This window comes from Dipodomys ordii, unplaced genomic scaffold (genome assembly GCF_000151885.1).
Source record: "Dipodomys ordii isolate 6190 unplaced genomic scaffold, Dord_2.0 Scaffold55, whole genome shotgun sequence".
Classification (NCBI taxonomy): Eukaryota; Metazoa; Chordata; class Mammalia; order Rodentia; family Heteromyidae; genus Dipodomys; species Dipodomys ordii.
This window is the reverse complement of record NW_012267271.1, coordinates 2,421,791-2,436,115: the sequence shown is the minus strand read 5'-3', so window position 1 is coordinate 2,436,115 and position 14,325 is coordinate 2,421,791. Positions and strand designations below refer to the sequence as shown.

The 14,325-nt window shown below is 39.9% G+C and overlaps 1 protein-coding gene across 5 annotated transcripts in view; it reads left to right on the top strand.

The window, feature by feature from the left end:
* The window catches only part of Mapkap1 (mitogen-activated protein kinase associated protein 1), a 234,357-nt gene that overhangs the window by 96,394 nt on the left and 123,638 nt on the right, over positions 1-14,325 (top strand). For all 5 annotated transcript variants that reach the window (XM_013021480.1, XM_013021475.1, XM_013021479.1 and 2 more), the window contains exon 5: positions 3,608-3,780. In XM_013021480.1, coding sequence (XP_012876934.1) covers positions 3,608-3,780 — 173 coding nt within the window. The remainder of the gene's footprint in view (positions 1-3,607; positions 3,781-14,325) is intronic.

The window sequence follows — 14,325 nt, the reverse complement described above, 5'->3', positions numbered from 1 at the left end:
GGCTTTTTTCTTTTTGCTTATGTGGTGCTGAGGAATCGAACCCAGGGCCTCGAGCATGCAAGGCAAGCGCTCTACCACTGAGCCACCTTCCCAGCCCTCCTTGAGATTTTTTTGCTCAAGGCTAGCATTCTACCACTTGAGCCTTAGCTCTACTTCTAGCTTTTTTTTTTCTTTTTTTCTTTTTGGTGGTTAACTGGAGATAAGAGATTCATAGATTTTTCTTTCATGCTTGGGTTAGCTTTGAACCACTTTCCTCAGATCTCAGCCTCCTGAGTAGGTAGGAATACAGGTATGAGCTACTGGTGCCCAACTGGATTTTCTTTTTATGTTGAGTTATAAGCATTCTCAAGCTACTCTAAGCTGATAGTCTAGATATTCTAGACTTTTCACTATTTTTTTCTTTTTATTTCTTTCAATATTTCTTTTTCACGGTATTAGGGTTTGAACTTGGGGAGTCTCATGCTGCTTTCGAGACAAGCACTCTACCACATGTGCCATGACTTCAGTCCTTTTTTTGCCTGTTTTTTAGTATCTTGCATTTTTGCCCGGACAGGACTGGACTGCTATCCTCTTACTCATCTGGGATGACAAGCATGTACCCCACATCTGGCTTGTTGGTTGGGATGCAATCTCACTAACTTTTTTCCAGGGCTGGCCTTGAAATACAATCCAGATCTCTATTTCTTGCATAGCTAACATGACAGGTGTGAGCCTATGACTTTCTTGATAGTTTCTTTTGTGGCACAAAGAAATTTAACTTTCCCTCCCTTCCCTTCTCCTCCTCCCCTCATTTCCTTTCTCTCCTCCCCTCTTCTTTTCTATTCCTCCCTCTCCTCTTCTATTCCTTCCTCTCCCTTTCTCTCCCCTTCCCTCTCTTTCTTTTTTCAGTAATAGGATTTTAAAATCAGGGCCTCATACTCACTTAGCTTGTTTGGCTGACTGGTGCTTTGCCACTTCAGCCAGGTCTCCAACTCTACTTTTTGTTTGTTACTTTGAAGACAGTCTTACTTGAACTGGCTTTGAACCATGATCCTCCAGATCATAGCCTCCCAGGATACAGCCATGAACCAGGGTACTTGGCTTTAATTTAAACTTTTGATTGTGAGACATGGTCTTACTCTATACTTAAGCTGGACTTTAACATGACCTCTTGTTGCTTGTACTTTGAATTATTGCATAATCTAATAATTATATTTATGTTTCTTTTTAAAAGCTTATATTTTCATCTCTTACATTTAGTCTTTGATTCATCTTTAATAAATGTTTTGATGAAGTAGGAGTTCAAATTATTTGTGTGTGTGTGTCTGTGTGTGTGTGTGTCTGGTACTGGAGATTGAAACCAGTGTCTCAAGCCTGCTAGGCTAATGCTTACCCTATCTCTTTTGTTTTTATTTTTATTTTTGAGATAGGGATTTCTGCTAATCTTACCTGAGTTGGCTTCAAACTTTTGATTCTCCTGCCTCAGCCTCCTGAGAAGTTGGGATTACAGGCATGTGCCACCACACTCAGCTCCATGTACTCTTTTTTGTGTGTGGCTATCCAGTTGTCCTAACAGCATCTATCGATGAGACCTCCGTTGAAGTGTATTTTTGAAGTAGACACACTAGATCTTCCTAGAGGAGAAAATAGTAAAGGAAGAAAGAAGAATCTAGATTGTTAACTTGGCAGCCAATAAGGTGGCTGCTGCTACTGCTGGGGTAAGAAGGAATAGGGGTTCCTTATATGCTCTGATTTGGACTTAAGTTACTTGGGCTTTTTTTTCTAATATCCTGCATAGTAGACATGTTCCGAGGAGGGAAGGAATCCTTGGAGCTACAAATCTTTTAATGAGAAAAGGACAAAGAAGGAGAATGGAAGGGAGGGAAAGAGATTAGATAGGAAAGGAAGGCAAGACAAAGACGTATCCTCAACTCAAACAGCAGGTTTTAAGGACAGAAGTTGAGAAATTGTTTCTACAAAGAAATTAAGGGCCAGGCACAGTGGCTCATGCCTATAATTCCAGCTATTCAAGAGGTAGAAATCAGAAGGATTGTAGTTTAAGGCATGCTTAGGAAAAACAGTTCATGAGAGCCTCATTTCAACCACCAAGCTGGATGTGGGTAGTGCATGCCTGTTATCCCAGCTATGTCGGAGGCAAGGGTAGGAGAAACACAGTCCAGGCCAACTGGGCAACAAATGCCAAGATCTTATCTCAAAAAATATCTATGGCCAAAAGGGGTCAAGTAGTAGAGAACTGCCTAGTAAGCATGTGGCCCTGAGTTCAAATATCAACAATGCCTTAAAATTTTTTTTAAATGCATCTGAAAATTTTCTGACTATTGCAAGAGCTTCAAAGAGCAGATTGGAGGGCTCAGGAATGAGGAGGATGGGGAAGATACATAAAGCAGCTTGACACGAGTAGTAGTGGAACTTGAACTCAGGGGCACTGGAGTAACAGAAGTACTGCATGAGGGAAGTCACCCCTGCAGACTCTGAGAGGCCAAGCACTTGGTCCCAATGTAAATACTTCCCCAGAGAGAATGTCAGCATTCTAGGCTGCTTGTCTCAACCTCTCAGGCAGTAGCAGTAGTATGGTGATTGCTGGGGAGGGCAACTGATGCCACGGTCAAATGTCTTCCAAGGTCATATGAGTTATTGACAAAACTACTAAACACACATGTCAACTCTCCTTGACGCTCCTACTTATTTCTCTTTTTTTCCTTTTTTCTTTTGCTGGTTCTGGGGCTTGTACTCAGGGCCTGCATGCTGTCCCTTAGCCTCTTTGTGCTTAAGGCTAGTACTCTGCCACTTGAGCCACAGTACCATTTCCAGCTTTCTGAGTGGTCTATTTATTTAATTAATTTATTATTATTTTTGTCTGTCGTGGGGCTTGAACTCTGGGCCTAGGTGCTGTTCCTGAGCTCTTCAGCTCAAGACTAGCACTCTACCACTTGAGCCACATTTCTTGTTTTCTGGTGGTTAATTGGAGATAAGAGGCACACGGACTTTCCTGCCCCAGCTGGCTTCAAACCTCAGTCCTCAGATCTCAGTCTCCTGAGTAGTTAGGATTACAGGTGTGAGCCACAGACACCCAGCCTATTTATTTCTTTTAGTAGTGCTCAGAGGCTGAGCCATTGGACCAGTAGAATATGAGTATTAAAGGAAAGGGACCCTTAAAACTACACAGCACTTCCACTTAGGCGTAGCCTGGGCTCAGAGCAGATGGAAAATGGCTGTGTTGAGGCAGAGGGTATGGCTCAAGTTGAGGCCCTGGCTTCAATCCCCAGTACTACAAAAGAAAAATACAGGGCCAGGAAGGTGGCTCAGTGGTAGAGCGCTTGCCTTGCATGCATGAGGCCCATGGTTCAATTCCCCAGCACCACATAAGCAAAAAGAAAAAAAGCCGGAAGTGGCACTGTGGCTCAAGTGGTAGAGCGCTAGCCTTGAGCTGAAGAGCTGAGGGACAGCGCCCAGGCCCAGTGTTCAGGCCCCACAACCGGACCCAAAAAAAAAATACAAAAGGAAAGGCAGGATAGACTCAGGCCCTAAGAATGGTGGTTGTGGCCCTGGAAGGGTCTGTGTGGCTGTGGCTCTGTGCTCACTTCTCATGCATGTGCTCTGTCCACAGGGTCATGTAGGTACAACCGCAACCAAGAAGATTGATGTCTACCTCCCCCTGCACTCAAGCCAGGACAGACTGCTGCCAATGACCGTGGTGACAATGGCCAGTGCCAGGGTGCAGGACCTCATCGGGCTCATATGTTGGCAGTATACAAGTGAAGGCCGGGAGCCGAAGCTCAAGTAATCCTTTCTCTCATTTTTGGCGGTCTCCTAGCCATTAAAGCTGCATTCTTGGCCAAGTCTGTCCTTTCAGGCATTGGCCTGGACCCAGACCTCCCCAGTGATCCAGCTCAGGGTACTTAGCACTTCCTGGGCCTATGCATCTCAGACTTATTTCACACCAAATGCTTGTAAAATAGATTTCTGACTTTCTAAATCTGGGTATGGAAAAATGAATTTGAATAACTTCCTAACAAATTGTATGCTTTTATGCTACATTTTTTTCTCCTAACAAATTGGATGCTTTTTATGTTGATAAAAGCAGCATGGGAGGGAACTGATGTTTGCTGGGTACCTACTATGAGCTGGTACTAGGCGGGGTACTTCATTCCCGGTGTTGTATTTGAGTCTCTCATTTCCCTCTAAGGTTGTTTTCAGAGGGGAAACCTCAGAGTCAAAGCTGTTATTGCTAGAGGTTACAGCAATGGGAGATGGTACTCAGGGGTTGATTCTATAGTGTTAAATTACTTCTTCTGCCTGCTACAGAATTTAGGTCTACATTTTCAGTTTTCCTCATTAGGTTCAAACAGTGATGTTAAGATAGCTTGAAAGCAGAATCTCTATGCCTTTAAACATTAAAACACTTTGCTGCATTGGCTCTCTATGCTTGAATTTTTTCTTCAACAGGTATTCTGTTCTGGGCTTCACATGTTCTTCCCTGCAGTAAGTTTTGGAAGATAGCAAAATGTAGGGACCATGCCTTCTCTTTTTCCTTTGGAGACAGGATCTTGTAACATAGCCCAGGCTTGCCTCAAATTTGTAATTTTCTACCTCAGCTTCCTGAGCATTGAGATTACAGACTTACACTACCACACATGGATCCTTCCAGGTTCTTACAGAAATTGCCTGAATAAGTTAGGAGTATAAAGATTATATTTATTGTTCTTGTGGCAGTAAAAATACCTGCTAGGCTCAGACAAGAGTGGAGTCAGTGGTAGAGTCAGTGGCCTAGTATTTCATGCCATGAGTTTAGTAACTGCAAAAAAAAGAAGGCAATAGTAAAACAATTCCATTTCTACTTTTAGGTTACTAATCAAGAGCTATTAAATACTTGCTCTGCTTTTATAAATTAGACCTTTTTTCTACTGTGTTCTATTTTATGATTATTAGACAGCTTATTATTGTTAATCCTTGAGATATCACATTAAAAAAAAAAAACCAACAAAACACCAAGTGGCACTGTGGCTCAAGTAGTAGAGTGCTCACCTTGAGCTGAAGAGCTCAAGGACAGTGCCCAGGCCCAGAGTTCAAACCCATGACCCACAAAAACAAAACAAAACAAAAAAACACCACAACAACTATTTTGCTGGTCATAGTGACATCCTTAATCTCAGTGCTCAGGAGACTAAAGTAGATAGCCTTAAGTTCAAGGCCAGTCTTGAGTCTCTGTCTCAAAATTTAAATAAAATAAAATTTGTTTTCTAAATTACAAGTATTTAGGGAGAAAGTGGAACATTGAACATTGAAAAAATACTGATTAGTTGTACTTCAGATCTTATAGAATATTACCACATTTCACTGAGTGTCAGAAATTTGTGTTTAGTGATGTTACCACCAGTCTTAGTAGAAAAGTCTATCCTCAGATTTCAGTCTTTTGAGTAGCTAGAATTACAGGTTTGAGCCACTGACATCTGACTTCAATTTTTATCTTTAGTAATTCATAATATCAGTTTCATGCCAGTCAATGTTTTTCTATTTTGATTTTGATGCTTTGTTTTCTTTTTCTTTTCTTTTCTTTTTTTTGGTGGTGGTGGGGGGGTCGGTCTTAGAGCTTGAACTCTGGGCCTGGGTGCTATCCCTGAGCTCTTTAGCTCAAGGTGAGTGCTCTACCACTTGAGCCACAGAGCCATTTCCAGTTTTCTGGTTAATTGGAGATTAGAGTCCCACAGATTTTCCTGCTCAGGCTGGCTTTGAAACGTGAGCCTCAGATTTCAACCTCCTAAGTGACTAGGATTACAGGCGTGAGCCACCGAGCCCAGCTGTTAAATTTTTTAAATAGACAATTAAATTTTTTATTATTATAAAGGTGATATACAGAGGGGTTACAGTTATATAAGTCAGGTAAATCATATATTTCTTTTTCTTTTCTTTTTTTTTGTTGTTGGTTGTGGGGCTTGAACTTAGGACTTGGGGTACCATCTCTGAGCTTTTTCACTTAAGGCTACTGCTCTACCACTTTGAACCACAATACCACTATTTTTTTGGGGGGGGGTAGTTAATTGGAGATAAGAGTCTTACAGACTTTTCTGCCCAGGCCAGCTTCAAACTGCGATTCTCAGATCTCAGCCTCCTGAGTAGCTAGGGTTATAAATGTGAGCCACTGGCAACCAGCTAAGAGTATATTATTGTATAATGTCACCTCTTCTCTAACTCTCTAAATAGACAATTTTCAAAATTATTTTTATTGTTATTGTAAAAGTGATGTACAAAGGAGTTAGTTACATAAGTCAGATAATAAGTACATTTCTTTTTGAACCATTTTCTCCCAGTTTTTCCCTCCTAATCCTCCTCCTCCACAAGTTGTATAGTTCATTTTCAACATGGTGTCTATTGAGTATCACTCAATAGACATTTTCTCCCAGTTTTTCCCTCCTAATCCTCCTCCTCCACAAGTTGTATAGTTCATTTTCAACATGGTGTCTATTGAGTATACTTTGTCCCACCATTTCTGACCTACAACAGTTAAACTTACATACAAAAGTTACAGAAATCAAAAGCAGTGACAAAGGGGGGGGCAGTAAAATAACAAAAACACCCTCTTGTCTCCATTTCTTGGAGTTCATTTTGATAAACATCATTTTATACGATCATATGTTAGCTATTGCACCTCTGTGATCCTCTCCTCTCACTGTGTGAATGTTTAGAGTCCTGTATAATTTATCATGTCCAAGAGTAATTTGGTTTTGTCTTTTACCATCCACTGTGTTTACTTGTAGATTTATAGGCACATTCTAGTTATCACAAATGAGGGAAACCATGCAACCTATATTTCTTTGGGTGTGTCTTACTTTGCTTAATATAATATTTTCCAAGTCTTTCCATTTCCTTATGAATTGGTGCAATATCATTCTTTCTGATGGAAGCATAGAATTCCATTGTGTATTCCATTGATTCCATATCTTGACTATGGTAAACAGGCTGCAGTGAACCTGGTTGTGCTGATAGCTTTAGTATGGCCTTGTTTGTGGTCTGTTGGATAAATGCCCAGGTGTGGAATTGCTGGGTCATAGGGAAGCTTTATGTTTAGTCTTTTGAGAAACCTCCATACTGCTTTCCAGAGTGGTTAAACAAGTTTACATTCCCACCAACAGTACAGTAGCATTCCCTTATTGCCACATCCTCATCAGTGTCTGTTATTGTTAGTTTTCTTGATAATGGCCATTCTAACTGGGGTGAGGTGAAATCTCAATGTTGTTTTGATTTCCATTTCTTGTATGGCCAGAGAAGTTGAACATTTCTTCATATATCTATTGGCCATTCTTACTTCTTCTGAGAAGTCTCTAAGTCTTTAGTCCATTTATTAATTGGGTTATGTTTCTTTGAGGGTTTATTTATTTTGGGGTGTTTAATTTTTTGAGCTCTAAATATATTTTAGGTTGAAGCCCTTGTCTGATATAAAAATCTTCTCCCATTTTGTGGGATTTCTTTTTATCTTGCTAGCTGTGTCTTTTGCCATGTAGAAACTCTTCAGTTTGATGCAGTCCCATTTATCCAGTCTTTGATTTGTTGTGATTCTGGATCTTTACTTAAGAAGTTTTCACCTATGCGGTAGTGTTTCCCCTCCCCCTTCCTGTAATATTTTCATGGTATCATCTCCAGTAGAGCATGGTGGTGCATGCCTGTAATCCCAACATTTGGGAGGTGTAGTCAGGAAGTTAGTGAGTTTGAGGCCAGTCTGATTCTGTCTCAGAAACAATAACAAAACTATCTAGATTACTTAGATTTTTTTAATATTATGTTTTAGAAGTTTTATATATACATATATATTTTTGGGGGTTTGGTCGTGGGGCCTGAACTCTGGGCCTGGGCACTGTTCCTCAGCTCTTCAGCTCAAGGCTAGCACTCTACCACTTGAGCCACAGTGCCACTTCCGGCTTTTTTTTTGTTTTTGCTTATGTGGTGCTGGGGAATCGAACCCAGGGCTCATGCATGCAAGGCAAGCGCTCTACCACTGAGCCACCTTCCCAGCCCCAAAGTCTTATATTTTTATGTGTTATATAATTTTACATTTAGATCCCTGATCCTGGACTGGGTATGTAGCTCATTGATAGAGTACTAGTCACAGCATGTGAAGAAAGAGGAGTGTGTTTCATCCACCACAAAGTTGGAGCCTACAATTTAGAGTTTCTGTAGGGAAAAGATAGAAGGTTAGTGCCTAGATTTCATATTTTTATATGTGGATATCTACTTGTTCCAACATCATTTGTTGAAGACTGTTTTTCTCCATTAAGTTGTCTTTGCACTTATGTCAAAGATCAGCTGAGTATTTCTCTGGGCCTTTTCCTGACCTGTAAGATTTTAAAAAACATTACTTAATTTATATTTCTCCATTAAATTCAAAAATGAAACACTATCTTTTGAGTAACATTCACTTGTGAGAGAAATGTAAAATTCAGTGAGGTTTTACCCTGTCATGAACTTGAGATATATACTTCCTCTTCACACAAAACCACATATACTTGCCTTCATAGATAATTTAAGGGACTTTCAAGAGTAATTTTGACTCTTCCCATTTTTTATGCAGAAACTTTAGTCATGTATTATGACTCTCTCATACACTAAAATGGCTCTTCCTTGACTTCTTCCTTTCAGTTGTCCCTTAGGCATTCAACATAATTTCACTGGTCTCTCAGCTGCTATTGTTGTTTATCAGGCTGCTGATAGGTGAGCTACTAAGAGCCCAAAGTGTTTGCTTTAAACCAGAAACAGAAGTAGAGTGTTATAATGCTTCATGAGTAGAACTTTCAGTCTGTAGAGCAGTATTGTCAGAATATAATACGAGCTGCGAATGTCATACCTATTTGTAATTTTAAATTTTCTAGTAATCACTTTATAGCATTATATACAAAATAATACTATGTCAATATATATAATCTACAAATACATAATCTACATAATATATGTGTAATACTTTATAATATTAAATATAAATATATACTATACTAAAACTAATATATATATATTAAATCTATATGCTAAAATATATTTAATATTTTACATATGTTTTATATATTTAGATAGATGTTTTTGTCATAAGTCTTTAAAAATTGTCAGTTTTTTTCGTTTTGATTTTGTGGTGATACTGGGCTTGAACTCAGGGCTTCATGTTCTTGCTCAGCTTTTTCACTCAGAGCTTGTGCTTTACCACTTTAGCCACAACTTCAGTACACCAGTCACACCTGCAGTTTTTTCTTTTTTGCTGGTTAATTGGAGATAAGAGTCTCTTAGACTTTTCTTCCTTCACTGACTTCAAACATGATCCTCAGATCTCAGCCTCCCAAGTAGCTAGGATTATAAGTGTGAGCTACTAGCACCTAGTATATTTGCCTTTTACAGTGTACCTCAACTTAGACTAACCACATTCCAAAAGTGCTCAGTAGCCACTTGTGCCTTATGACTAACTATATGGGATAGTGCAATATATACCAAGATATGATATAACATGCAGTGGAGATCATCATTGTGTAATGGATTTGATTGATTCTAATGTAACTTCAGTTATCTGGAGTCCTTGGAGAAAATTTATGCGTTTTACAGATAGCCATGGGTTTATCTCATTAAGCATTAAACTTCATTTGAATGATTTTTCAAGCCCCTTTAGTATTGGGGCTTGAACTCAGGTTTGCTTGGCAGGCACTCTAGCACCTAAGCCTCCAGTCAATTTTGCACTAGTTATTTTGAGATAAGGTCTTACTTTTTTCCCAGGTCCACACTTGGACTGAGATCCTTCCATTTTATCCTTCTCACTATAGTTCAGATGACAGGTGCACACTCTCATTCTCAGCTTCTTCTGTTGAGATAGTCTTGTGAACTTTAGTTGTCTGGGCTGGTCTAGAACTGTGATCCTCTCAGTCTCACTCACCCTTGTAGTTGAAATAACAGATGCATACCAACACTCCCAGCCATTGATTGAGAAGGTTTCTTGTGAGTTTTATGCCCAGATTGTCCTTAAACTAGAATTCTTCCAATCTCAGCGTCCTGAGTCACTAGGATTACTGGCATGAGCCACTATCCCAGCTTTGTCTGCCATCTTTGAGTATAAAATAGTGGTTAAAAGTGTGGGGTGCATTGGTTTTATATCTGTTGTAACACTTAGCAACAAAGTGATCTTGAATAAATTACTTAAACCTCATGTAAGATGGTGTTTTACGTATAAATAAGAGATGGAAATTAATAAGATTGTTACAAGCAAAATGCAAAAATATATGGCACATGCTCAGTGATTGTTTTAACTAGCTCTGATGGACATACCTATAATTTCAGCACTTGGGAAGCAGAGGCAGTAAGTCCAGCCTGGGCTACATATCAAGTCCAGCCTGGGCTACATATCAAGTTCCATCCAGACCCACCTGAATTACATATCAAGATTCTGTTTCAAAAACCAACCAGCTAAAAACGTTCATTTCTACTACTATTGAAGACTGTAACTTTAGCCAGCTAGTAGCATAATTTATCCCTTTCTTAATATCCCAAGATTCTATTATGCTATGATACTCCAGTGCTCCATAAGCTTATGTCATTACAGTATATAGGAATATAGTATGTTTCTAAACACCTTTGCTAACATGATTCTATCCTGTGTTCCTTATAGTTCCCTATTGCACTGTCTGCATAGACACCTGTATCTAGTCTTCTCCCCTTCCTAGCTTACTGCTTCATTCTATTTTATGGTCCTTGGAGTCATTCTTAAGAAGAACTTGACTAAATAATGCAGCCTTAATGGTCCCTCCCCTCTGACAATCCCCAGCTTCACTTGGTGTATCCTGAGCCTTTATCTTCTTTAGCTGGCAACAAGACTCTCTACTTTAGCTGTTTAATTAGAAATGCCTTTCTGCTTTTCTCCTCCATTTCCTGCTCTCCAAAGCTCTGTGCTCTGGCTAGTGTTCCTCTCTCTCACCTCTGGCCACCACTGATGTTTTTATTGTCTCTACAGTTTCACATTCCTCCACTCCTCCAGCAAATACTTTTAGAAACCCAAGGTTCTAGTTATTGAGGCTAAAATGGAGGAGAGGAAAGCTGTTGCTTCACTCAAAATATTTACAGTATATTGGGGAAGGAGAAATTATCAAGTGTAATAGAGCTTTGTAACTGGCTCATTTCACTTATCGTCTGTATTCATTCATGCATCCTACAAATATTTATTGAGTATTTTTTTATATCCCAGGCATTTTGCTGGGTGTACAGTGCTTAGTGTAATTCCAGAGTCTAGTGTGGGAAGTGGAAAAATAACTAAAATTAATTAAAATAATTAACCTACATAATTTTTGCTTTAAAATGGCATTAAATTGTCAGGTATTAGTGGCTCACACCTGTAATCCTAGCTGTTGAGGAGGCTAAAATCTCAGGATCCTGGTTCAAAGCCAGCCTGGGCAAGAAAGTCCATTAAGCTTCTACTTCCAGCAAAAAAAAAAATAAAAAAACTGGAAGTGGAGCTGTGGTTCAAGTGGTGGTAGAGCGGTAGCCTTGAGCAAAAAAGCTCAGGGATACTGGACAGTGCCCAGGCCAAATTTAAACTCCAGGACACACACACACACACACGCACGCACACGCACACGCACACAGTGTTAAGTACTCTGAAGTTAAGGAACACCATTAGGAGAGGCCAGTCTGAAGCCAGTGGGATATTTCTTAAGAAAGTGACCAGAAGCATTTGAGTGGAGTATCCTGGCAGCTATAACAGCATGACAGAAGGAAGCTTATTGTGGCCTTGCAGGAAGGAATGCCAGTGGGACTGGAACACATAGAAGAGTAGAGAAAACAGAGTGACACAAGACTGAGAAGTGTTAAGGGGTGACCATGGGGACTGGGAGAAGTGGGCAGATTCTGGAAATGTTTGAGAGGTAAAACTCGCAGGAAAAGAATGCATTAGGTATGGCAAGTATGGGAGAAGAGTGGCTCCAAGATGTCTCCCTGTGGTTTGGACTTGCATGTCTTTATGCTTTGTTGTACCTTTCACTGATATAAGGAGCCTCTGAAAAATAATCTTTTATTGGCTTTTGGAGTGTGAAGAAGAGTTGCAAGGCCAGAATGGGTTCAGTTTTCTGCTGTTAATCTGAGATGATTTTGCTATATCTAAAGGGAACTTTTGAATACTCACTCATTTGCTTGGAGTTCAGAGGAAAGATAAGAGATCAGCTGGTAAGGTGAATTTGGGGGGCCATATACATTGAAGCCTACAGTATGGATGACTAAAAAGAAAGAAGAGCCTAAAACTGAACACTGAAGAGCTGTGTGGATATGGTGTGCTAGAAAATAAATAGGCTCAGAGTAGGGTGAATGAAGAGTTTGATTTTGGATGTAATGAAGGCTGAGATTACTCAAGAGACATCTAAGAGAAGGCTTAGGAGTAGTAGCATAGATGTGAGTTTGTGTCTGGACCATGTCAGTTTTATGACTTGTATTCTCCAGTCCGTAACACAGGGTAGTAAATAATCTGTGGAATGGATGAGAGAGCATGGGAACATTCAGAGACCTGGTCTGAGATGAGCCACCTCTGCCCTGCCAGGGAGGCTTTTTTCCAAGTGCCTGCTGAGGCAGATTTTAGACCATGCACAGACCTGTACCAGTAAAACCCTCCAAGCTAGACATTCTCAGCCTGCTCATGTATTCATTTTTTGTAGAAAGAAAACCCAGTTTACAACTGCCAGAGTCACCACTGCTAGGTGATGGGTTGAGAGATAAGGCAGTAGGAGTTGTATGCTGGTGGCTCATACTGGTAAGCCTAGCTACTCAGAAAGCTGAGTACTAGGATCACGGTTCCAAGCCAGCCTTGTCAGGAAACCCTGATGGGACCCTTATCTCCAGTTAACCACCAAAAATCCAAGGTGGAGCTGTGGCTCAAGTGACGAAGAGCTATCCTTGAGCAAAAATGCTCAGGGAAAGCACCCAGGCTCTGAGTTCAGGCCCCAGGACCAGCACCAAAAAAAAATGCATTCGAGTGCCTATTGTGTCTCACAGATATGCTAAGAATATTAATTGTATTATCTTATTCCTTTTAACAGCTTTCTAAGTCATAGATGACATTTTTGTAGGAGAGATTATATACTGTCTTAGCAAATGACATAGAAAAGAAAGAAAATCAAGAAAATAAACCAAGTAGCAGATCGTGCAAATTTGAATATTTTTATTTGGGAAAAAAATGTTCAAGTTCAGAATTTAACCTAGGTCTGTCTCTTTTTCTCTTGCTCTTTTTATTATTATTATTATTACTATTGTGAAAATACCGTATAGAGGGGTTACAATTAATGGGCAAGGTAATGAGTACATTTCTTATCAAGCATTGTTGCTTCCTCCTTTGTTTCCCTTTCCCATCCCTTCCCATCTTCCCATCTCTCATGCTTCCCACCCTCACCCCCCGGCCAAAGTTGTAAAGTTCATTTTTCAACATAATGACTTGTACATCTCATTGTTGCAGTGGGTCCACCTGTATCCCTATTTAAACAATTTGTTTTTTCCCTTTGCCTTCACAATTATACCAACATCAAATACAATGAGAGCAGGGGTTATACTGTGGGGGAGGGACATACAAAGCAACAAAGAAATCATCTTATAAATATGTTAGAAACAATCGCAAGAAAGAAAAACATTTGAATATATATCGTGGGGTTCATTTCACCTAACATCAACTTATCTGACCTTTTCTGCTTGTCTCAGACATACACTAGTTATTGCAAATAAGGGAAACCATGGGACCTATGTTTTTTTGGGCCTGGCTTACTTCACTTAATATAATTTTTTCCAAGTCTTTCCATTTCCTAACAAATGGGGAAATGTCATTCTGATGGAGGCATAGAATTCCATTGTATATATATACCACGTTTTCTTGATCCATGCATCTACTGAGGGGCATCTGGGTTGGTTCCATATCTTAGCTATGGTAAATAATGCTGCACTAAACATGGTTGTGCGGGTATCTTTACTATGGTCTTGTTTATGATCATTTGGGTAAATGCCCAAAAGTGGGGTTGCTGGGTCATAGGGGAGCTCTATGTGGAGTCTTTTGAGGGACCTCCATACTACTTTCCTAAGTGGTTGAACAAGTTTACATTCCCACCAACAATGTAGTAGGGTTCCCTTCTGGCCACATCTCCTTCAGCATCTGTTGTTATTAGAGTTCTTGATAGCCTTTCTAACTGGGGTGAGGTTGTATCTCAATGTTGTTTTGATTTGCTTTTCTTTTATGGCTAGAGAGGTTGAACATTTCTTCATGTGTCTATTGGCCATCCTTCTTTCCTCTTCAGAGAAGTTTCTCTTTAAGTCTTTAGCCCACTTATTTATTGGGCAGTT